Source organism: Diadema antillarum, unplaced genomic scaffold (assembly GCF_040938485.1).
Source record: "Diadema antillarum isolate AM-2024a unplaced genomic scaffold, OU_Dant_1.0 seq00000793_RagTag, whole genome shotgun sequence".
Taxonomy (NCBI): Eukaryota; Metazoa; Echinodermata; class Echinoidea; order Diadematoida; family Diadematidae; genus Diadema; species Diadema antillarum.
In genome coordinates, this window is record NW_027271680.1 from 735,007 (window position 1) to 759,228 (window position 24,222).

The 24,222-nt window shown below is 39.0% G+C and overlaps 1 protein-coding gene across 1 annotated transcript; it reads left to right on the forward strand.

Moving 5' to 3' along the window:
* Nucleotides 1-1,599: 1,599 nt before the first annotated feature.
* Nucleotides 1,600-18,933, forward strand: LOC139739284 (adenosine deaminase-like). Its single transcript, XM_071649894.1, has 9 exons — nt 1,600-1,720; nt 6,133-6,194; nt 7,533-7,658; nt 8,456-8,715; nt 9,692-9,810; nt 10,384-10,527; nt 15,378-15,475; nt 17,405-17,534; nt 18,129-18,933. Exons 1-9 carry the CDS (start codon nt 1,682-1,684, stop codon nt 18,225-18,227), a joined length of 1,077 nt encoding a protein of 358 aa, XP_071505995.1. The 5' UTR covers nt 1,600-1,681; the 3' UTR covers nt 18,228-18,933.
* Nucleotides 18,934-24,222: the final 5,289 nt, after the last annotated feature.

Here is a 24,222-nt window from a genome sequence, read left to right on the forward strand (position 1 = left end):
CTATAATATGAATGTAAGAATGACCCAAGTCTTTCATTCTTACATTAATATAAGATTTAACTCATTCATTTCAGGCACTTCCGGGGGTAATTAGGATTTATCATTTATACACAAGATGAGTCCATGCATAAGCTACAATTTCTCATGTCAAACTGAATTTGGCCAAAAATTGGACTTGGGTCGTTCTTATATTCAGGTCTTTAATTTTCCGAAATGTATAATATTATTTAACATAGGCCCTACATGGCTGCGAGGGTATGACATCATCAACTCGTTCATTTGAATATTTATACGGAATGATTCTGAAATGCTTTCCGAGAAAATGTGAAATTTCAAAATGTCTTATCTACCTTATTTCTTTTCCGACTTTTGTCATTTTTTGTATAATTTTGTAGGGAATATCTGATTTTTCTCTTTCTTTTGAAGTTTATATAATTTTTGGGTGGATTTTCTGATTTGTCAGCTCATTAATGACAAGGTGACACTTTGGGGGAAAATTTCTCCTGATGAACGAGATGGGTGAAATGGGGTATAAAATGGGGGGGGGGGGGTGGGTTAAAGGGGGAGGGGCTGAAGTCCCATCCCTGCAAGTTCTCGCGAGCTTCTAGGCCCTACGTTGACACACTTTTCAATGGGTGGGGGTGCATTCCCCTTCCCCAGCCCCCCCCTAAATGGACTAAAGCAAATGAAACAAAAGTTCAGACACTCATTGACCCTCCCCTCCGATCCGCTGCCCCCTTCGCACATGAGGACTTCCCACCACCGGCTACCCCACTTAGGAGCGGATCCGGGAATGTTGTAAGGGGGGGGGGGGGGGGGCGCAAGTAATATTTCTGGTGCCATTTCTGGGTTTCATTTCATTTTTTCTTTTTCTTTTTTTTTGTGTTTTTTCCGAAAAAATAAAGGGGGGGGGGCGTGCGCTGGTTGCACCCCCTCTATATCCGCCACTGCCACTACACTAAAATTACTCTTGTGTACACGATGACCCCGGTCCAAATCGAAACATTCGGAGTAAACATAGGCCGCCCAATTTTAAACCCCACGTACCACCCCACCCCCCCCCCCCCAAAAAAAAAAAAAAGAGAAAAAAAAAAGTAAAAACTAAAACGATGCAATCCCAGAACGCGCGCCCAATCGACCTATATAGCAACAATGCATAAAGGCACACACTGCGGTTGTCACCACCACTACTAAAAAGTAAAATAAAGTTCAAGACCAGTCTGAATAGCATGCATTTCTTCCCAAGGAGTATTTGCTCCTGCCCAAGTACCAGGGGTTTATTCTCCGAGGTCGGACAATTTAGTGTGGTCTGTGTACTCATACACACACACACATGCACACACTATACACTATCATCAGGATGGTACGACCTCTGGACTTCCCACTTGTGGTGATAATAAAGATCGCTTAACAGCACATGGAACAGAAAAAAAAGAAAGGAAAAAATAACAAAACAAAACAAAGGACGAGTTGGCACCAAAGAGGTTCTATTGCACACACTGACATTGCATGTGAGCGCAAACACCGAATCGCAAACATTGTGTACACACACGTTCCACACACATGTCCTAGATAGCCGGCCATGCAGTATATACAATTGTACTGTGCTCAAAACGGCTCTCACCATTCGGTACCAGGACGTCCTGCCGGACTGCACTGCTGAAAGCCGAACAAATTCGCCATGCCTGCAACTCACTTCACCAACGAAACGTTTCCAAAGGTAAACTATAAACTTATGAAAATGTTGTGATATACCATTGATTGCTTGGCTGGTGACCAAAGGCAAAGTTAGAGTTGAAAAATTTAGAGAGTTCAAATTTAATTTTGCCGCTCGTTGCGATGCGCTTTCATTCGCGCGCAGCAACGGAGAAGGGGGAAAACCCGTGGCTACGAACTCGTCCCAGCCTTCCCTCATCTCTATACACAGCCCAGCCTGTCGCTGTACACAACGAGTGTCGGGTTTTGCGAATACTCTCGAAAAGGCTAATTTTCGTCACACTCAAAAACTTGTTCACTGTATGTCCACAGCTGCGTAGCTATAGCTCAATGAATATTGCGTGATCTCGGTATCTAATATGTAAACATCCAGACCTACCGACCGTGACTATATCAAGCGATCACAAACACTTTAGAATCTAACGTTAAAGTCGATTTGCAGTTGTAAGTAGTTTTACAGGAAGTGCAGATCACCTTGCACATGAGCAGATACAGTAAATTTTTAGTAACCAGCAACTTCGGTGTTAACTAAATACTCTATTACTCAATTTGCCGTATGTCCCTACACGAGCTCCTTCGAGTGTCACTTCCCACCTCCTGTCCCTGGTCTAGTTTGTGTTTCTACTCCACACGTCGACGTCAGACCATTTGTATAGTTTTGGTTGAGACCTAATTTCAGGTTTCTAACATTTTTTGGTGAGATAATGAGAAATCTCTTATGAAATATGAAAGAGCATGTAATTCCATGAGGAATTCAATGTTTATTTGATGAAAATTGGTTTTGAAATGGCTGAGATATCCAAAACAGAGCAATTCTAATAAGTGTGGGACCCACACTTTATTAGTATATTACGATCGTTTTGTTTTACTTTGTTATTGGATGTCTCAGTCATTCCAAACCCGATTTTCATTAAATAAACTTTGAATTCCTCTTAAAATGGTATGCTCTGTACTATTTCATATGTGTGTTCTTGGTATCTCGCAAAAAGTTAAAGCCCAATTCTCATCTCCACCAATACTGTACCATCCCTTTAAGCATTGTGATCGAAATCGCGCCTCTCGGTCTTGCCTCGCGGTCACCCGTTCTCTCGCAATTACTAGTACAGCTTGTACTCAGTAGTCTCTTTTTCAGCCACGAGGCCTTGCCAAAAGGCTACCCTGGAAGCGGCCAAGAACTTCCAAATACAACCTGTAGGTTGCATGATAACACCACCGGAGTAGGCCCAACTGCAACTACATATTGCGTTCGTTTCCAATAACTGCTGCAATTTGACCCTGTCAAATATTGCCTGCTTGACGGGAGATTAAAGTAAAGATAAAGTACCAAAGAGATTCGCAAGTATAAAGGCCTAAACTACTCATGTAAACAAAGATCTCTGATATGATGATACAGGCTGCAATTTAAAATAATGCTTCTGAAGAACGCAAATTTCCTAGGCCTACCGTCCAAATGAAGGGGTAAAAGAAACAAGGAAAGAAATAAGGAAGATAGAAAGAACACAACTAAAAAAGTAAACAAAAGCTCAACCAGCTGTAAAATTCAATGCTCTTGCTATAGGGTCTGCGCGCACTTCCTTTAAGGGTGGTATATTAGTATCGGTGGAAATGAGGATTGGGCTTTTAAATTTTGGAGAGATACTGAGAAACCACAGTTTATGAAATATATATAGTACACAGAGGATACCCTTCTAAGAGGAATTCAATGTTTATTTGATGAAAATCGGTTTTTGGAATGGCCGATGCACCCCAAAACAAAGTAAAACAAGCGATGGTATGAATAGAAGGTGGGTCCTTCGTCTTTTTAGGATTGTTCTTTTTTAGATTGTACAATGTATCTCAGCCATTTCAAAGCCAATTTTCATCAAATAAACGCTGAATTCCTCTTAGAATTACATTCTCTTTCACATTTCATAAGAGGTTTCTCATTTTCCCTCTCTCTCTCAAAAAAAAAAAAAAAATGTTAGAAACCTGACGTATTACTTAGGTCTCAACCGAAACTGTACGATCCCATTAGGGCCTATTCATACTCTATTTTGTTATTTCTGGCCGGGCTTCTCTCTCTATTCTGAGATTTCAAGAATAACGCGGGAGTTGGTCTCTCTTTGGCTCACTTTTTTTTATCAAGTCTATTCTTTTGTCCTATTATAATAGGCGTAATTTATTCATCGATGTATTTTCAAGGCCTGCCCATTTGTTAGCTAGTTATTCATTCTTATTTCATCTATTTATTGATGGAAAGAAAGTAATATGAATAATGTCAAATTTTTTCACGGTTTTATGAGGTACATGTACTAGTATAGATTGAAAAAGCTTAAAAGAGAAAATGATGAGACACGTATCCGCACACCACATCGTAGATCGTATTGCTTAAGGGGGGGGGGGGGTATGGCGTTGACCTTTAATTCTCTGGTGTATGTGCTTGTGTGTGTGTGTGTGTGTGTGTGTGTGTGTGTGTGTGTGTGTGTGTGTGTGTTGTATGTAAGTGTCCGCCTGTGATTATGCGTTGGTTTTTTTTATGGAGTTTGTTCAACTTGCGCAGTGTTATAGTCAAATAATCTCCATGGGAACTTGTAAGAATGAATTTGAATCATACACCTTCCTTAATACGAAAAGAAACCACTATAGCTCATGTACGATAGATCTAGTTTTTGCTGGTGGAACAACATAGAATACGATCTTTAATTTTCATTAAGTACTATCATTAGTCATTCCCATCTGTAATACATAACTCTTTCTGTGTAGGCATGAACTTTAAAACGTCTATAAGGCAGATTGTTGACATTGGATTGCATTTAGGGGCAAGTTCCAAAAGGACTACATGTATAACCATTGTTATTAACATGCCAAGTAAACTCCGTGCAAAGTCTAAATTTGTTTGTCGCACACAATCCACGTTATCAAAAGGAAGCCATGAAGACAGACAAATATAGGCCTAGCTGGGTTCTCAGGAAGGTAACGCTCAAAGCATTGTATCTTGATATTTTCCACCACTATGAATTTTGTCAAACATCGATTATTAATTGCGATAAAGAATTTGTGACACACATACACACACACACACACCAAAGCAGTCACGCTCCCAATTATCATATATATATATATATATATATATATATATATATAAGGCATATATATATTTTTTTTTTCATTTAATGTTGCGGTTTCATGTTGGGAACAATTGAAAAAATAACAATGAAGGAGGGGGGGGGGGGGGGGGGTCAGAGAGCATTCAGTCATTGACGCCTAACCTAACCAGCCACGATCGCTATAAAATAAGATCAAGCAAAGGGTCCGCGTTCCCGGTTTATCGTGTACATTTTATCAGATCTCTTCGTAGTAAGTTTTCATTGCTGACGACTGATTTTGATAGTGATATACTGATGTAGCATGGTTGCGAAATCAAAAGTAAAGGCGGATGGCTGCTGTGTAACTCCTCCCTGATAACGACCTAAAAATACTTGGGATTCAGGCGGACTTTGGATATTGGCTCACATGTGGTCTGTCATTTCCCGCCATTTTTTTTTCGCTTTGATTTGTAAAGTTCGTTTAGTGCTTTATAATAAGCGTATAATCGTTATCGATAAGAGCGGACGTGGTTCATGCTTAAGTATCGCTGAGATGTGAAGACAGGAAGCATACTGATTGTCTGATAGATAAGAATGTTTGATATTAGTGTCATTCGACCATATACTTTTCACTTTGGAATGAAGTCCCACGTGTCTTCTACATGGAGACAGGTTCGCCGAAATTGAACTCGGAGATGGGAAGGACATCTCCTCTCTCACTTTCTTAGAGAAATAGTATAACATGAGGCTTTCTAAGTCATATCAAACACATGGCAACACAGATAAACACACAAGAAAAAAAATATATAATAGTAATGCAGATGATGATACCTTCCTTTTTTCATTAAAAAAAAAGAAATTTTATTCACGTCAACGTGTCAGCATCCAGGTAAAAATAAATGACACAATAATTATGATATTACACAAAACAAATATGATTTGACAGGCAGCTACATAGGGTACCTACAGTCTGAATGATGTGAATACCATTCCAGTTAATATTGGATACAAGAACCTTTTGGTTTTACAGACATATCACCTATACTTTCTTCGCTGGCTTAAGAAAATGAAAGATTTGTCTGAAATCTAATGTGTTTTTTTTGGGTCATAGTTTTTATTTTAATTATTATTTTGTTACATCTATAATAATATTAAATATATCGTACTTGCTCTTCGAAATTATCCCACATGACATTGCGAGGTATATAAAGCAGGATCCGGACTATTTTGTCCCGTGATGTCGTTTACACTGACATCTCGTTGGTATGATCATGTGCAATGCCAATCAACAGGTTTTAGGTGAAGCTGGTCCTTAAAAAAAAAATAATGTGTTCTTGGTTTCCTTCTGCAGGTTGAATTACATGTCCATCTTGAAGGTGCCATACGACCTGAGACGATATGGGACGTGTCTCAGTAAGTTACGACGTATCGTAAGGGGTGGAGTTTGGAAATTGGTATAAGCATGTCGTTTGTTTGTTTGTTGTTGTTTTTGGGGACAGAGTTATGGCCTTTCATGCGGTCATATTAATCTTTCACTAATCAGCTTGTTCTGTTGCAGTGCACTTATAATATGGGGTAACGCCACAGATAAGGCGCAATGAACTACATCGGAGTTGGGCTGGGTATAAAGATGAAAAAAAAAAGATGACATATTAAAGTTTGGCTCCATGTCAAGATTCCTCGCGTTTTAGACATCGGTCCACGATTGCCACCCTCTTCCATACCATTGTACTCTCTCTTTTACTCTCTCCGCTCTCTTCCTGTCCCTCTGTCACTTTCTCCTCTCTCTCTTCTCTCTTTTTTTTTTCGGGTGCTGGTCGTTATTCCGAAGGTTCGTTATTCCGTAGGTTCTTTAATCCGAAACACACAGATTCCCTGTACCTAGAGGTTCGTTAATCCGAACATTTGTGGCGTTATTCCGAAGGTTCGTTAATCCGAAAATTAAATAGGGTTCGCTATTCCGAAGGCTTCTTTATGCGAAAACGAAATAGGGTTCGTTATTCCGAAGGCTCGTTAATCCGAAAATGACGAACCTTCGGAATAACGAGCCTTCTTTCATTTTCGGATTAGTGAACCTTCGGGATAACAAACCTTGTAACATTTTCGGATTAACGAACCTTCGGAATAACGAATCTTCGGAATAACGAACCTTCGGACTAAAGAACCTTCAGAATAACGAGCCTTCGGAATAACGAACTGGAACCCTTTTTTTCCCCTCTGTCTCCTCATGGTCAACATCGGGACCCATACTACCATAAAGGGATGGTATAGTTTTGTTTCAGATGGGGATTCAATTTTTAACTTTTTCGAGATTGTAGGCAGAAACCACTTATATGAAATATTAAAACGCATATCTGTACCACTCTAAGAGGAATTGAAAGTTCATTTGATGAACAATGGTTTTGAAATGGCTGAGATATCAACGACAACAAAAAGAGGTAGGCCCTACTTATTACATGGATTGGGACCACTTGTCTTAAAAATGTACTTTGTTTTTGAATATCTCACTCATTTCAAAACTAATTTTCATTAAATCAACATTTGATCCCTCTTCGAATGGTATGCTCTTTAATATTTCACATACCTATAAAGCAGTCTGTAAATATCTCGCAAAAGGTTAAAACCTGAATCCTCATCTCAGTCAAAACTATAACACCCCTTTAAATTCCTTTGAGATGATTGTGATGCAATGAGGGTAAAATGTTTCTCTTTCTATTCATTACTTTCTCTGTTGCCACCACCATTGATCAGGAAACGAGGTATTAGAGTGGCAGAAAACGATTCCTTAGAGGAACTCCGGAGCCATCTTGTGGACTGGTCGGCAGGAGACCTCGCGACGTTCTTGCACCAATTCACCCATTTCATGCCATGCATTGCGTAAGTCTTACTCTTAGAAGTGACTTTATAACCTCGACAAAAATAATATCAATCAGCTCGTGAATACAGAGAAATTAGTAGAACGCATCAGTGAAGTTTGGGAAAAACGTGGACAATCTGTTAAAAGTTGTGAATTTTGAAGCTCTTGTGAAATGTATGTGTAATCATAGATCGAAAATAAGTTTTCAGCAATATGTGATTTCAAGCCAGTTGAACGAGGATTATAGAAAAAAACAAGAAGAAGAAAAGCTGTCCCTCTTGACCCAGAAGAATAGACGGATACAGAGGAATGCTGGGGTAATAACGATAGATATAAGGGTGGTCTTGCAGTACTTAACATCTTAAACATTATTTTCTGCGTGTGAACAAGACCATCGTATCATCAACTTAATTTTATTACCACCAACACTGCTACTGCTGCTATTACTGGTACTACTCCTTCTGCTGTTGCTACTCCATTTCTATTGTTGCAGGTGTACTCCTCTTTTAACGAACGCGGTTATAACAAAATTTTCAATAGAACGAAGAGAAATTCCGTCCCAAAATTGTCGTCTAGGCCTATACAGGGGAATCCCGTTATAGCGAGATCGGATACTATACAACGAGAATCCGCTTATAACGAGATAAATTGTTATAAATTATACATGTACTAGACTGTTCGGTTGTAACGATCAATCCTGAAATGACAAAATAAAACCACCGGTCCCGATGACTTCGTTATAACGGGAGTGCACTGTACCGCGATTTTCATTATAATGATCATGATTACTTTTCCATTACTCATTCACCTGTTAAAGAGGAAGCCGCGAGGTTGCTAAACGCATTTCCTACGAAATGTGCGAGGACCTCTCTAAGCAAGGCGTGGTCTACTTCGAGATGCGCTACGCGCCCCACCTGCTGGCCAACTCTCCGGGCGTTGAACCCGTCTTCCAGCAGGCTCCGGGTGACGTCACTCCGCGCGACATCGTCCAGGCGGTCAACGAAGGCATCCACGACGGCGAGAGAGACTTTGGCATCCAAGCACGTTCAATTCTCTGTCTTCTGCGCGAAAGGCCGGGTTGGTAGACACCCCCAAACATTGTTCATAATGCTCCCTGGAAGTGCATTCCGTATACCTTTAAGTAAAGATCCCATAGTGTAGGGATACTACGAAGTGGAGAGACTAGCCCGGCTCGGATATCTAGTCGAAAATCCCCGTTACATTGTGAACAACATTATTTACTGATCTCTATGAAGTATACACACATCCAAATAATCTCGACTGGGGTCGACTGTTGCCGATGAGAGTATGCTTCGATGCACATATCGCCGATCAGTGCTATTCGGTACTTTTCGAATGAATCGAGCTGCCATGGATCAAAACGCTTCCGGATCTTTAAAGGGAATATTCACAATAGTAAATTCACGCTCATTGTTAAGAGAGCTTTGAGAGTACAGCCAAGTTATGCAGAACAATGGCGTTTCACTGAAATCAAGTGCTAAGAATTAAGACAGCTAATAGTAGTTGATATTTAATTGAAAAATTTGGTATGGTTTTGAGAAGCAATGATAATATCGGTTGAAATAACGGTTGGTTACTATTTCACTATATTCCTTAAGGTGTGTGCGTAACAAAATGCCATGGAAGTCATATATTTGACAGACCCGTGAATATCCAGCACAAATAATTCTTTTTAAACCGTTTTATCAAGAGAGATATCGACATGCAAATTCTTAATATGAAATCCACAGATTTTTTTTTTTCTTGCGGTGAGATATTACCTTCATGTGCGATCTTGAAAGGGTAACATTTATTGACCAACCAAACAGAAATCATAAACAAAAGAAAACCAAAATGAACAAAAACAAAAGAGGAAAATGTGTTCAAATTGATGAATTCTTGCGTTGACTGATTTTTCTTGCAACTGATAAAACAAATAATGAATAATCGGTGCTTAATTCCGACGATTAAGGGCAATTTGTTAATCAGTTGAAAGAAAAATTTACATTTTGCAATAGGATGTTACGGACTTTTGTCAATCTGCATTCCGTAGAGTGGTCCGCGGAAGTCCTGAACCTCTGCAAGGAATTCCACAACGATACCGTGGTCGGTATCGACCTAGCTAATAATGAGGCCATTCCACTCTACGAGGAACATGTCAACGCCTTCAAGGTACGCTGTACATGTTTATTGTTCTTCTTTACCCGTATACATTGTATATGCCACCTTCCTCTGGGATAGATTTCAGCCAGGAAATCCACGAAGATAGTCTTTGCGTAGATATTTTTCGCGGGGGTGGGTGGTTGGACGAGGGCCAACGACCGTATTGTTAGACGTGTTTCCCGTGGTATTTCAGATGCGCAAGAATAACACAATGGTGATCACTCCTGATCACAAATTGAAATACATGTATGTGTAGTAAAAACTGTTGTTGCTTTTCGGTGGTGTACTAATGATACTGATACTGATACTGATAATGATAATGATAATGATAATAATGTTGATAATGAAAATAATGATAATGAAAATAATAACAAACATACCAATGTCGATAATTGCTAAAATGCAAAACCACTACATTGTACTACAACTAGATTATTATAATATTTATGATAATTATTATGATAATATCAATGACAATCATTATCATAACTGTGATTATGACTTTTGCTAATTATCATCATCATCATTGTTATCATTATCATAATTCTTTATTAACACTGTTATTTTCATTATTATATTTAGGGAGCTTTATCGGCGGGTATTCATCGGACCTGCCACGCTGCTGAGATGGGCCCGGCTGAAAACGTCCGCACAGCCGTGCAGAAGCTCTATGCTGAGCGAATCGGCCACGGCTACCAAATGCTTGGACATGATGACGTCATCAAGGTATAGTGGTGGGTCGCAGAGAATGAAGAAATAAAGTCTGCAGTGGGCGTCGATCCTGTGAAAACGAATTCGCAAAACTCACCTATAGGTGCATTTAAAGGGATGGTATGGTATTGGTCGAGGTGAGGATCCAGCTTTAATTTTTTTTTTTTTTTTTTGCGAGATACTCGCATTCTATACGATGTTAAAGAGCATACAATTTTAAGAGGAATTGAAAGTTTATTTGATGAAAATCGGTTTTGAAATGGCTGTGATATCCACATGCAAAGCAAAACAAAGTGATTCTAATAAAAGATGGGTCCCACCTTTTGTTAGGATCGCTTTCTCTCCGATATCACGGCCTTTTCTAAACCAATTTTCATTAAAAAACAAACAAACTTGATATCCTCTTAGATTACATGTTCCTTCATATTTCATAGGAGATTCTTCATCTCACCAAAAAAAAAAAAAAAGTCGGAAACTTGGAGTCCCATTTCAACCCAAATTATATCATCCCTTTAATTGTTCAGGACCAGAAGAAGAGAAGGCGACTTGTTGAAAATCGCTTGGGTGCTTCTAGGAAAAAGCCATCCACCCAACACCCTCTCCTCCCGCCCTCGCCATCCTGAGTCAATAATTATATAATATTGACTGGCCTCGAGGGAGATACCAGAAAATATTCTTTCAGTGCGGGCAATATTTATCTGGTATCTTCCTCAAGGCCAGTCAATATAATTATTACCTATCCCCTAGGTAAATTAAGAAAATATGTGAATACGGCTATACACTGTAATATAGATCAAGCCACATTATTTTGACTACCTGTAGATCATCAACATGTCGAATAATTGAAAAATTGTTCATCAATGTATATCATTCAACTCCAATTTCAAAGATACATATGCAGTTGTAACAGGCGAACTTCAAACATCTGAACGCTTGTACACTTTATTTTAACTTCTGTTTAAATTTGGAGAGTTGTAAAACTGATGGTCACTGTGCAATTATTGAGCACAAATGGACTAGATAGAGATTGACGCTGAGTGCTGCTGTAAGTGGTCGACCTTGTATGAGTTAATTTATCAGCGTTCTTCTGCGGTGCGTGTAACCGACACCCAGCGACGTCCTGGAATGTTTTCCTTTCGCGGTTGATCGGAATGTTTACATCTAAAGCAGGGAGGTGGGGAGAGAGATTGGAAACACTCTTTTTTCCCCACCTCCCTGTGTAAAGTGAACGGCGAAAACCGGAAGATTGCACTGTTTGCACACATTGTTTTGTGTATGGTACAGTGTGTGTAACCGACACGCAGCGACGCGACGTGGCGAGACGAATATTGACTGCTGACCTTTAACCCTGCAAAATAACAAATGCAATTGCCTCGCAAAACTACCTCGTATAGATAATAATCTGTTATAATGCCTTCATTCTATCCGCTTGTTTTTCACCCATATTCATATTTGATCATACGCGTTTTACCATGGATGGAGGTACAACAAATATAGCTCCTTGATTAACTGGTAAAAAGTCTTGAAAAAGAACCAGCCAATCGCGGTTGTTTTGTTTTTATTATCTCTCTCTCTCTCTCTCTCTCCCACACACACACGTGCACGCGCGCGCGCGCACACACACATACAAACACACATACACACACGCACACCGTTGATCCTCTGGACAAATTAAGCTGGATATACGCTGAAACCCGATGTACAATGTATGTTGAAGTTGAAAGGTGAAGCTAAGATTTATTGAACCCTCTCTGCGTGAGCGGTAATCGGAGCGATCCGTGCATGGTAGGCCCTACAAATTACAATAGCCATCAAACTGAGCATGTGGGATAATGGACCATGTCCATATGTTGGGATAAAGTCTTGCGGAGTAATTTATTGTGTAAATCTCACAAAAGTAAAGTGCAAAGCGCAGTCACATCGCAAGTCGAAAAACTAGAAGAAATGAAAGACAACAATAACACACCGCGGTATCAGCGAATGGCAAAGCAATATTTCCTGTTTCTTATTCGTATACAGGCCTAACAGTGTCACATTTTACTGCTTGGCTTGGCGTGGGGCTCGTTACAGGGATAAACTTGTTGTGCTCTAATTAAGACGGCTATGGATTACCACAATGAGGTTCCATTCAGATCCTATCGTCATATCCATATTTAAAGATACACTGATAACAAGAGTAGGCTCTGAGGTCTTTTACGTGCAAGAAAAGTGGACCTTTAAAGTATGTTTCTTAACCTTTGACCTCCAACGCCAGGAATCAACTAGAAAAAAAAAAGCGGTTTCTAGTGACTGTGGAATGCAAGAGCTCTTTTCCACATCATGTAGGCCCTACAGAATGGCTTCAAAACAGAAAGTGAAATCGCAAAAACTGGCAAACAAGTGGTAGAGGTTGTTTTTAATCGAACATGTTTTCCGTCGTACATGTAAACTAACGAATAATATCCTGATTCCCTTTGTATTAAAGTAATTGTTCTACTATGAGCTTACTACAATTTTGCAACCTGAATGATATGGACTGGCTTGTATACTCTACTAACAATCCAGTGCACACCATACACATATCCACACACAAACAAGAGCGAACAACACGAATCCACACAGCAATTGACTGTGAAAGACTGAAATCGAACCATTATACACAAAAATCTCCATGGCCGCTGTGGTTAACAGTTAACTATTAATACAGTCAATCCGTATTCATCTCGATTTTTTTTTATCTTGTCAGTCGGATCCAGTGTAGTCTATGCGTACTTGCTTACTTTATTTGACATGCTAAACGAGGTAAAATCTATGCGATTCGACAAACAGAATCAAATCTCCTTTATTTCATGATTAAAAAAAAAAAAAAGTTGTAAGAACACCATGTCTCGGTCTAATGCAAATATTATTTCTTTTCCCCAAAATAGCAAGCTGAGTGAGCTGAGGGATCCTAATATTTGCTGGTTTGTTCCTACTTGTTATGATTATATTCTCTGGATTATTCGTTATATGTGCTAGCAGAGATGTACCTCTTTTATGGTGTTTCTGAATGAAGAGTTAATACAGTCAGCATATTGTGTGTCCAAGCCGATACTCTTCTAAAAGAGATAGCACGTAAACATGAGTGTCAAAACATGTGCAAAACAGCTACAACGATTGAGGTCACACTTCCATTTCACCACCTGTTGTTAAATGGTACCATAATACTTTACTTTTATTGTTTACTTAAGATTAAATACAAACGTTTTGCTTTCTGGCATGACGCGGTGATAACATCAAACGTAGAATGAGGAACACCTGTTATAAAAATTGAGACAAAACTTGAAATCATGGATCGCACTTTGACATCAGACAAGTAGTGTGATAGATGGATCTCGAATGAGACTACGGAATTGAGTGTTGTATGTTGACAAAGTACAGAGAATCATGGGGGTGGGGAGTTGGGGGGGGGGGGGGGGGGGCTTTGTATAATCAGGCAGACAATACGCTAACCTTTGCTCCGGAGTTTCCTTCCGTGATATATTTCTCTGCGGTGGAAGGGCAGCTTTCATAATGGCGAAACTACAATCGCTGGCTGTAGTCTCTGAAATGTGCCGTATGCTCATGTTTCAGAGAGCAACCGTTCTGTACTGCACACTTCGAGTTGAGCGTATACATGTGTTATATATCTCTGCCAAAATTTAACATATAGGTCTACGTATCATACGAATTTGGAGATGTTTTTGACATGCAAAAGATCTTACGAACACCTTCATGACTTTTTTTCCCTCATAGTGTTGAACATTTTTCGGCACCGAATTCGTGCCAGTCCCATGCGCAATTGTAGCATTTTTAACGTCACATTTTTTCTGATATATATTTTCTATGAATGGTAAAGATTTCGCTCAGCCATTGTGTCTGAGTGTTATGTTTCAGACCCATAATATGAAAAAGTGAACACACCTATATTTATGTAATTATTGTGAACTGCAAGGACTCTCCAGAATATGACTGATAATTATGCCTTTCAATCTCTATTTGAAAGTATAGACAAAGGAATATTATTGTGGCTGACATGAAAAAAAAGTCTTTTCTCGAAACTCAGACAGATGAGAAAGTTACACAAAATTTTTAGTACATGTACTAATACACACCAATGTAAACCACAGAATGATGTACTATATAAGCCCATGTCAAAAATACATGTATCTCCCTCTATCCGATGGACGAATCCAAGATCTAGTGCACAGTGCATTTGGCATGTCAAAATACAACGTATCATTGTACTATTTGTACCCCAACTAAATCATGATTTGCTCTTTGGAATTGAAAAAGAGACACACCCATGAAAAAGGCGGATATTTCTCAAGTTCTATGGAAACTGAAATTACGTACGCTAGGCTCTTATGATAATTATTTACTTATTCATCATCACCACCTTGGAATGAAGTGGACTTAGGATTGCCCATCGTAACAGTCGTGCATGGCTCCTTATAACCATAGAGATGTAAACCATTAATTTTATACATTTCCAGAGACTCCAACTCTCCCGTTTTCGACGGGAGATCTCCCGCCGAAAGCCCATTTTTGCAAAATCTCCCGTTCTCCCGCGTGAGATTTGATTTCTCCCGCCCTGGCTCTGTGTCTCCCGGTGGAAAGGATTTCTTACTTATTGCTATCGTATGTTGAAAAAAAAATAAGCCTTAGATAGCACCAGAGAACATCTAGAACCCTAGGAACTTCGCGCTTTGCACACATCAACTTGGAGTCTCCCGTTTGCTAGGGGTTTCGGGCGGGAGAATCTCCAGATCAGAAGGTGCTTGGGGTTAGAGTCTCTGCATTTCCGTTTCAATCTCTTTGCTCCTATATTTGATGGAGTATCTTGTTTCGAATCTTATTGCATGCAGCTTGTCAAAGATAAGAACATTCACGTGGAGGTGTGTCCAACGTCGAGCACGCGGACGGGAGCCCAGGAGACCGATTTCACGATGCACAGCGCACACCGGTAAGAATTTTAATCTTTGTCCATGCACTCATTCATTTCATTTCTCCCGCGTAAAAATAGCAAGCCGTGTGCAAAAGAGACCACGGAGGTGTTATTTTGGCGAACTGTGTGCAAAAGACATACAGTAATTAGACCACGGAGGTATTACTGGTATTCTGGCGAGCTCTTTGAAGTTGATCAGACCATGGACCGGCAACCATGATCAGACTTAACTTTTGTGATTAGGCTATTCATGTTTGTATGACATTGTCAGGCATTGGGCCTACTGTAAAGCACCAATCACTTCGGGCGGAATTAGTATTATGGGAATTGTGAGAATTTAACATACATTTGAATCAATTGGTTTTCCTAGCCACTTAGTACAAGTACTGATGATCAATGAACGGAGCACATACTGTGCGTGCACTGACAAAGAAGACTGCTTGAATGTCATTCTCTATCCCATTCACCGTATCCGCACATGGACACAACGTGAAATAGGCAGGAACTCCGATCATGCTGCTGCGGCATGTGTTCAGTACATTGAACTTCCCGCGTTTTTCTTTGTATTCACCCAATGAAGTCGTGCGTTCGGCCGGTTGATATAACAAAGGCGGTCATGCGCATGTGTTTGACAGACAACGACGAAACAAAAATGATGTCAATGAAAAGACCCCGAATTCATCTCTATAAGAACGTCACGGGTACGTCCATTGTATAACGTCTTTTGATTACTAGTATACTGGTATTCTACAGAACAAAGAACAGAAAAGACAACAGCACACGAGACTGAATAGTTACAAAAATCCCCACTCATTTGGCCTGTGGCTAACGCGCGGCGGTCGGATCCGTTCTACGTGTGTAGGCGCGAAATTTGGTTTCCATACTGGGTTTGGTGTCAGCTTTCGTACTTGACGTAGATCTGAAATATGATGATCCGGTTCATCTTACATGTAGTGCCTCGGTCGGAGTATATACAAATAGGATGTTTCAAGGAATGCAATATTCTATACAAGAACTCATCCGGAGGTGAAATTCTTATTAAACAATATTGATATGTAGTTACTACATGTATCTGCGGGTAAATCTGACTGAATTGGCATCTTATGTGCAAATAGGCCTACGTGGCACGTGTCAATTTAATGTTTATGCATGGTGAACCAAGGGAAGCAGTTCCTCGGTGTTGTGATTTTTAACAATACCAAGGAAATATTCAAATCATGTCCAATTTGGCTGCATATAGGACTATCATTTCCAGATAATGTACAGGTCTGTCTTATATCGACAATGAGTGGTGGCGAGTGGATTCACAGTGAACCCGTATGGAAACGGGAAACTTGAATTTTTGTTTCATAAAAGCAAGTTTGTCATTCAGGCACTGCTCAGTGAAAGTCTGACATGCATCTAGACGGCGTTTTCAGTGCGATTGCATGGGCCAGCCATAAAACGATAAAATCTTGATACGCAGAACTAGTCAGATCTCAGTGATTGAGTAATCCAACGGCTAGTTTTGTAGCAGTAGGTGATGTAGTTCCCTATATTTAGCGGATATGATGGGGACTTTTGGAATAGAAGAGTGGCTTTAATATGAAAAACAATACTCAGGAATTTCCATATGCTATATGTGTATGAAGTTATATCTATAGGTCCTAATTAAGGTGAAAACTGAAAGTGATAACATTGTCCTCAAGTACCCAAAGTAACCAAACCTCATGCTAAATCTTCGTTGGTGTTGAAATGCAGAATGTAGATCAAATACTTTGACTACCGAGAAATCCTTATCGGCCCTACTATTGTGCTGTATCTCTTTCATAATACCCGCCCTCAGTATTAACACCGCGGTTATTAACATATGCCCCCCCCCCCGGCTTTCCGGTATCTCATGGCAACGCCCCTCCCCATGTCTTCCTATCCCATAATAACTTCTCCCTCTTCTCGTTTTTCTCATAGATTCCTCAAGGAAGGTCTGAATTTATCTTTCAACACCGACGACCCGACTCTCTTCGGATGTACGATGACGAAGGAGTTCGGCATAGCTCGGGCTCATTTCGGAATGAACGATTCGGACCTCGCTAAAATGGTACGTCTTCGGAAATGTTCGCCAGATGCGCGTGTGCTTGCAGACAAGCGAGGTTGGATCCGTGTTCTTGCTATACACACTGATACAATAGCGCTGTTATTAGCTTTCCGTTCGCTGTGGCATTTGTGCAAGAAATCTTGTAGGGAGCCTAATAGGCCTTGGCCTACCTGTTCATGGTTAAAATTAAGACACAACCGTTAAAACTTCTTTGACTGCAAAATTACTTCGTGTTCCAGCTGACGTTGAGAAGAGTTTAATGAAGCAAAGAACAGAAATATAGGAAGAATATTAATATAAAGATATCAAATAGGGTATGAGAAAAAAAAATTGAAGAATAAAAATCCTTCACGTTTTCACGATGCAGGCATATACAAATAATCAGAATCGCAATCGTTATTAGGTGACATGATATTGATAATACCGTCGCCTTTTAACCGCTATTGTCTTGTTAACAAATACAAGTGTACAAGAAATCTTTGAGAAATTTAATACACGTACACTAGTTCCTAGAATTTTCCGTGGCCTTTGCGACTTGGAGAAGAAGGAGATGAAAAAATGTGTCGACTCGTATTTCATATTCCTTTCCCCTCGCAGACCCTGAATGCTGCACGTTCGTGTTTTCTTCCCGACGACCAACGTGACAAGCTCGTGATCAAACTGGAGGACAAGTTTTCTGACATCTTGAAACAGTGAGAATGTCGGGGCACAGGGTTCATCGTACGTCGTTCGTTCATCCTTTGACGCTTGGTAGTCAATGTATAATGTCTTTGGGACTTTCCCCTGCAAATTGCTAGAAACAAAGAGTTACATTTGTCATCTGCTAATTCTTTAGAGGAGTTCCAGAAGAGGTTTTTTGACCCGTGGAAGATCTCGAGAGGTTTAATTGCACAATCCAAGGAGGTAGAAAAACATGTTTTTATTTCTCTCTACTCCACTCACTCGGAAACAGGTGTAAAAAGCTACTCAAGCAAATACAAAACGGTCATCAGCCATCCGGTGAAATTACTGCCCTAGCTGTTTAATCGTTGTAGTAGGTTTACATAAGAGCCGAATCTACATATACAACGTAGGTCCCATAATCCGAAAGATTTGATGGAAATTCAGCCAGATCTAATGTAGTGAAAGTCACGTGTTTGATATATGGATATCTACTATACAGAAGTACTGTATCTTATTTTTTAAACAGGCAAAATGGTAAAACTCGGAACATGAGGCCTTTCCTAGATACATTACATTACATGTATTTTATGTCAGGAAATACGAGATCTTATAACTGGCCAAGCTCAGTTGTAGGAACAGACAATATGCCACTTTTCAGGAAAACATGCGCTTGGCACTCCGCCAAATAAATTCGTTGTCTGCCTAGGGTTTCGATGAACGAGATTCTAGAATTAACGCCACTCTTGTATTTACTAAAGTTTATCCAAACTCTTAAGTCAGTTCTCTTCCAGTATCTTAGTTCATATCTACTACGAGATGTAATTATTTTTGTACGATATATTCTGTGAATGAATAGCTTTGTAAAAAGATCATCGATATTACACCAACCAGTCAAGAAAATATATTTTTGCATTATAGTAACTGTATCATTTACTAGCGTAAACCGTATCCAAACCCTTATCAAACATCCTGTACTTGTGTATGCCCGTACGTTGTATATCGCACATATAACAGCATGATGCAGGTAGTTTTCAAATCACACGTTTTCCGAGCGCACAGTTTGGATTTCTGTATTAGGTATTGCATTGTAAGAAGATACTTCTTCTCCCCTCCCCTCCCCGAAATAAAAAAACAAACAAATGTGAAGAAAAAAAATGCTGGTATTGTCTCCTGACTGATGAACGCCAAAACGAAAATCCCCCGATTGTACATTGCAAACACACAATGCACTACTTGTATACAATACAGGCGCTCTTGAACTGTAATTTTCCGAGTACTTGTACAATGTACCAAGTGCTTCGAAACGGTCAATAGGGCTTTTCTGGAATGACTTTGCAAACACATCATTGTCGCTTAAAAGGACTGTACAGTACTGGTTGAGGTAGGGATTCATGTTTTAAACATTCCTAAGTGAGATAATGAAAAGCCTCTCATGAAATATGAAAGAGCATGTAATTTTAAGAAGGATTGAACGTTTATTTGATGAAAATTGGTTTTCAAATGGCTGAGATATCCAAAAAAAGTGCTAATAATAAAAGGCGCATGCCCCAACTTTATTTGTTTGTTTCACCTTGTTTTGGATATCTCAGCCATTTCAAAACCGATTTTCATCGAATAAACTTTTGATACCCCTTAGAACCGCATGTTCTTTGACATCTCCTAGAGTGGTTTCTGAATATCTCACAAAACGTTAAAAGCTAAATCTTCACCTCGACCAGAACTGTACACACCCTTTATAAAGCTAAAATGTATAAACTTTGTAATGAAAAAGGAACTGAGTAGGACATGTATTTCGAAGTAATGGTAAGATACATGATATAGATAATGGAGCGATCGGGAGTTACATGTTGTATATAATTTGTATCTTGAAAACAATGCCAGAAGAATGCAAGGGAAGTAATGCAATCGCCGCTGAATTGTAATTTTCCGAGTACAGCCGTGAATTTTATTTAGTAATTCAAAGCAGTCGATAGGGGCTCTTCTGCAATGCCATAAGCACCGATGTTGGGAATTGTGTTTTGCAAACACATTGATATGGCTTAATTACCAACCCTGAAGCTATAATGTATAAGTGGAGTAATTTAAAAAAAAAGGACTGAGACACGGAACTAAGTCGGCCTTGGTTAAACTACGTGCATTTTGAATGAATGGTGATAGACATGGAGTATATACAGGAGTGATCAAGAGTAATATACATTTGTCTCTTGAAAACAATGCAAAATGATGGAAGGGAAGTACATAATATGCAATCGCTGCTGAATTGTAATTTTCCGAGTACATTGCTGTAAGTTTATCAAGTGATTTGAAGCAGTCGATAGGGGCTCTTCTGCGATGACATGCATGACATAAGCACCAATGTTGGGAATTGTGTTTTGCAAACGCATTGGTATCGCTTAATTACAAACCCTGAAGCTACGATGTTGTATAAGCGTAGTAATTAAAAAAGGAACTGAAACATGAAACTGAGTCGGTCATTGTAAAACTACGTGCATTTTGATTGAATGGTGTGTCACAAAGTAGATACATGTACCTGAGAGATCAGGAGGAATATACAGTGTACATTTGAACAATCTATCTTGAAAACAATGCCAAAACAATGCAAGGTAGTAAGTAATGCACTTGCTCGTGACTGCCGAAATGTGTGTAAATCATGTAAATTAAACTTTTATTGCTTGCTTGTCCTTTTGTTGTTTGACGATTAGTTTGTTTTTAGCCTACCATTTCTCGTCTCCGTGTCTTTATATCATCCACCGAAGGGTCGTGATATGTGTTTGCCTTTCACGGAAACTACTTTTATTTTGTAATTATTGAAGGTTTGGAACAGGGTTTTTGCATGATTTATTAATTAATCTTGCTGTGTCGAAGTGTTCAAGCAGAAAATGTGTCAGAAACTTAGGCGCTTTCTCGTACAAAGCTATTGCAATGTATAATAAACACTGCGAAAACGTTTTGTAATCTTATGCAGATATTTCATCCGCTTTGTCTCGAATTTCCTTGTGTGTATTTCCTTATTTTGTTCCTAGCTTTACTCACGTAAATAAGGCGTCATTACGAATACGAAAGAAATTGTTCTTTATAAACAGCAATACAATGAGGGAGAACGTTTTTGAGCAATACAATGTATACCCATACTAGCCTATCTGATCTTACAGCTTTTCAAAGTAAAGTGAATAACAGTGGAGAGTTGTGAGCACTCCGTGTTTCTGTTAAAGAGGTTCTAAGTTTCGTTAATACATGTATTAGAGGGTTAAAAGATGGGGGGGGGGGGGGTACAAGTGTTAACACAAATGAACGTGTTTATACAGTGGTACCAAACGTGCTTCAGCTTGAACAAGCAATTACACTGCAGTTTTGTGATTGATTTAATTGCACCCGTCGCCTCGAGAGAATACTCTTGATTAAAGGACAAGTTCACCTTCATAGACATGTGGGTTGAGTGAATGCAGCAATATTAGTAGAACACATCAGTGAGAGTTTGAGCAAAATCAGACAATCCGTTCAAAAGTTATGAATTTTTGAAGTTTCTGCTCAGTCACGGCTGGATGAAAAGACTATTATAGCTTGTGATGTCACATGAGTACAACGATATAAAGAAAGAATAAAGAAAATTCAACATATTTCCATTTTTCTCGTATAAGAAAAGAACACTCGAACTCTCTCTTTCAGAAGGCAGGGGGAATAATATTACCCTTAACATACGTCAGTAGCAAGTCGAAGAAATGTGCACTTTATTCAAAAAGTAAAGTTTTGTGAAATTCTCTTTCTATTTTCATTATACAGTTGTACGCATGTGACATCATACACTGTAGTAGTCTTCTCTTCCAGCAGTGACTGCTCAGATACTTAAAATATTCGTAACTTTTGAACAGATTGTCCAATTTTCCTCAAACTTTCACTGATGTGTTCTACTAATATTGCTGCATTCTCTCAATCCTTAGGCCTATGTATATGAAGGTGGACTTGTCCTTTAAAGCTGTATTTCGCTATGAAGGACAAGTTCACCTTCATATACATGTGGATTGAGTGAATGCAGCAATATTTTTAAAACGCATCAGTGAAAATTTGGGGAAAATCGGACAATCCATTCACAAGTTATTAATTTTTTAAGTGTCTGCGCAGTCCCTGCTGGACGAGAAGACTACTGCAGTGTATGATGTCACATGCATACAACGATACAAGGAAAACATAAAGAGAATTTCACAATAGTTTATTTTTTGAAAAAAAGTGCACATTTCCTTGACTTGTTGCTGACGTATGTTAAGGGTAATAATATTATTCCCTCTGCCTTCTGAAAGAGGCAAGTCAAGCGTTCTTTTATTATGCGAGAAAAGTAATAATATGTTGAATTTTCTTTGTTTTGTATATCGTTGTACACATATGACATCACAAGCTGTAGTAGTCTTCTCATCGGTGCAGTGAGCGAGCAGAAACTTCAATCATTCGTAACTTTTAAACGGATTGTCCAATTTTCCTCAAACCCTCACTGATGTGTTCTAGTAATATTGCTGCATTCACTCAATCCACATCAATAGCTACAATGTATGAAGGTGGACAACAGTGTCTCGAAGACGAAAGGGGGAAAAAAAGAAGAAGCAAGAAATATTTTTGTGTGCGCGAAATTGATTCACAAGAACGCCAACATACAACTGTACTTTCACATCGTCATACACACAAAAGTTAATACCTTCAGAAGTGCTCTGTATCTGTAAACATACATTTGTCAATCATTTTTTTTTTAATGCTCAACAGCAGTACATTAAGTTTGTATCCATAACTAATGCAAAGTTCTGAGCTACATACACGGCAAGTTTCCGCAACGTTCTTGTTTAGTCTTATTCTAATGAAACTGCCATTTATTATAATTAGAATTATTTTGTTTGACTCTTTCTACAGTCAACTTGGATTCTGAGTTAATTTTGGTTCTCAACCGTGATAATATACATGTACATGTAATGATCATGAGTAAAAGACCAACTTAAGATTACTGATAAAATCGTATCATTGGAGGGTAGACGACGGCCTTTACGAGTTGGACTAATAAGCTAGTTCGGAATTAGCTCAAGGGTACATTGGTACGAATGACCTTTCTGTTTGGGGAAAGCAACCATTTCTTTATTTTGCATTGAATGTATTCACAATCTCTTTCGGTTGATATTGCCAAATACCATTTTTGCTGTCAGGTGGATGTGCTGGCAAGCAGCATTTATAAAGATTACTACTAGTAACTATACACATTCGAGTCGCTGTATACAATCAAATAGCTTCGCACAGCGTCTAGTCGGGCTAAAAGATTACATGAATAGTCAATACATCACAGATGCTTATGCCAATTAATTTAAAAACCAACATGTCTGTTGGTACGAATGACGTTTTTTTCTGCTCGTACGCAAAGTGGAACTCAAAGTGGAACTCCAAGTTGGCTTATCGGACACGGGAAGAGTGACTACAGCATGACGACGTAGATTAAAGCGCAGAGAAACTTTATTAAAAATTCAGTCGAAAAATTTGTACAGAGATCATGATACATTTCATGTCATTTCACACACATTAAATAGATTTAAATCTTGTCATGATTCGTGATTGTTCTATAAGCCATGAAACACCAATAATAATCTTCAAGTGATCTGAAAAAAAAAATCAGTAAAACAAACAAACAAACAAACAACGCCTAGATCACATTTATACTGCTCGTTGATGAAAAATGTAAGGATTAAAGGAATAGAAAACAAGCTTTGCTGCATCTTATAGGGATCAAGAGATTCAGTGTACTTAAAGGGATGAAATTAGTTTTGGTTGAGATCGGGATTCAGGTTATTTCATATTATTGCAAGACAATTAGAAACCACTTCTGAAATATCAAAGATCATACAGTTTTCTAAGAGGAATTCAAATTCATCTGATGAAGATTATTGGTTTTGAAATGGCCGAGATATCCAAAAAAACAAGGCCCTAATAAAAGCCTGGTCCCATCTTTTATTAGGACCACCTTGTTTTGCCTTGTTTTCTGAACATCTCAGCCATTTTCAAA

Bases quoted from the DNA above. Each gene is read 5' to 3' on its own strand.
- LOC139739284 (XM_071649894.1), top strand. From the start codon at position 1,682: ATGCCTGCAACTCACTTCACCAACGAAACGTTTCCAAAG. The intron at 1,721-6,132 runs GTAAACTATAAA...TTCCTTCTGCAG, and splicing joins CCAACGAAACGTTTCCAAAG to GTTGAATTACATGTCCATCT. The intron at 8,716-9,691 runs GTTGGTAGACAC...TGCATTCCGTAG, and splicing joins TCTTCTGCGCGAAAGGCCGG to AGTGGTCCGCGGAAGTCCTG.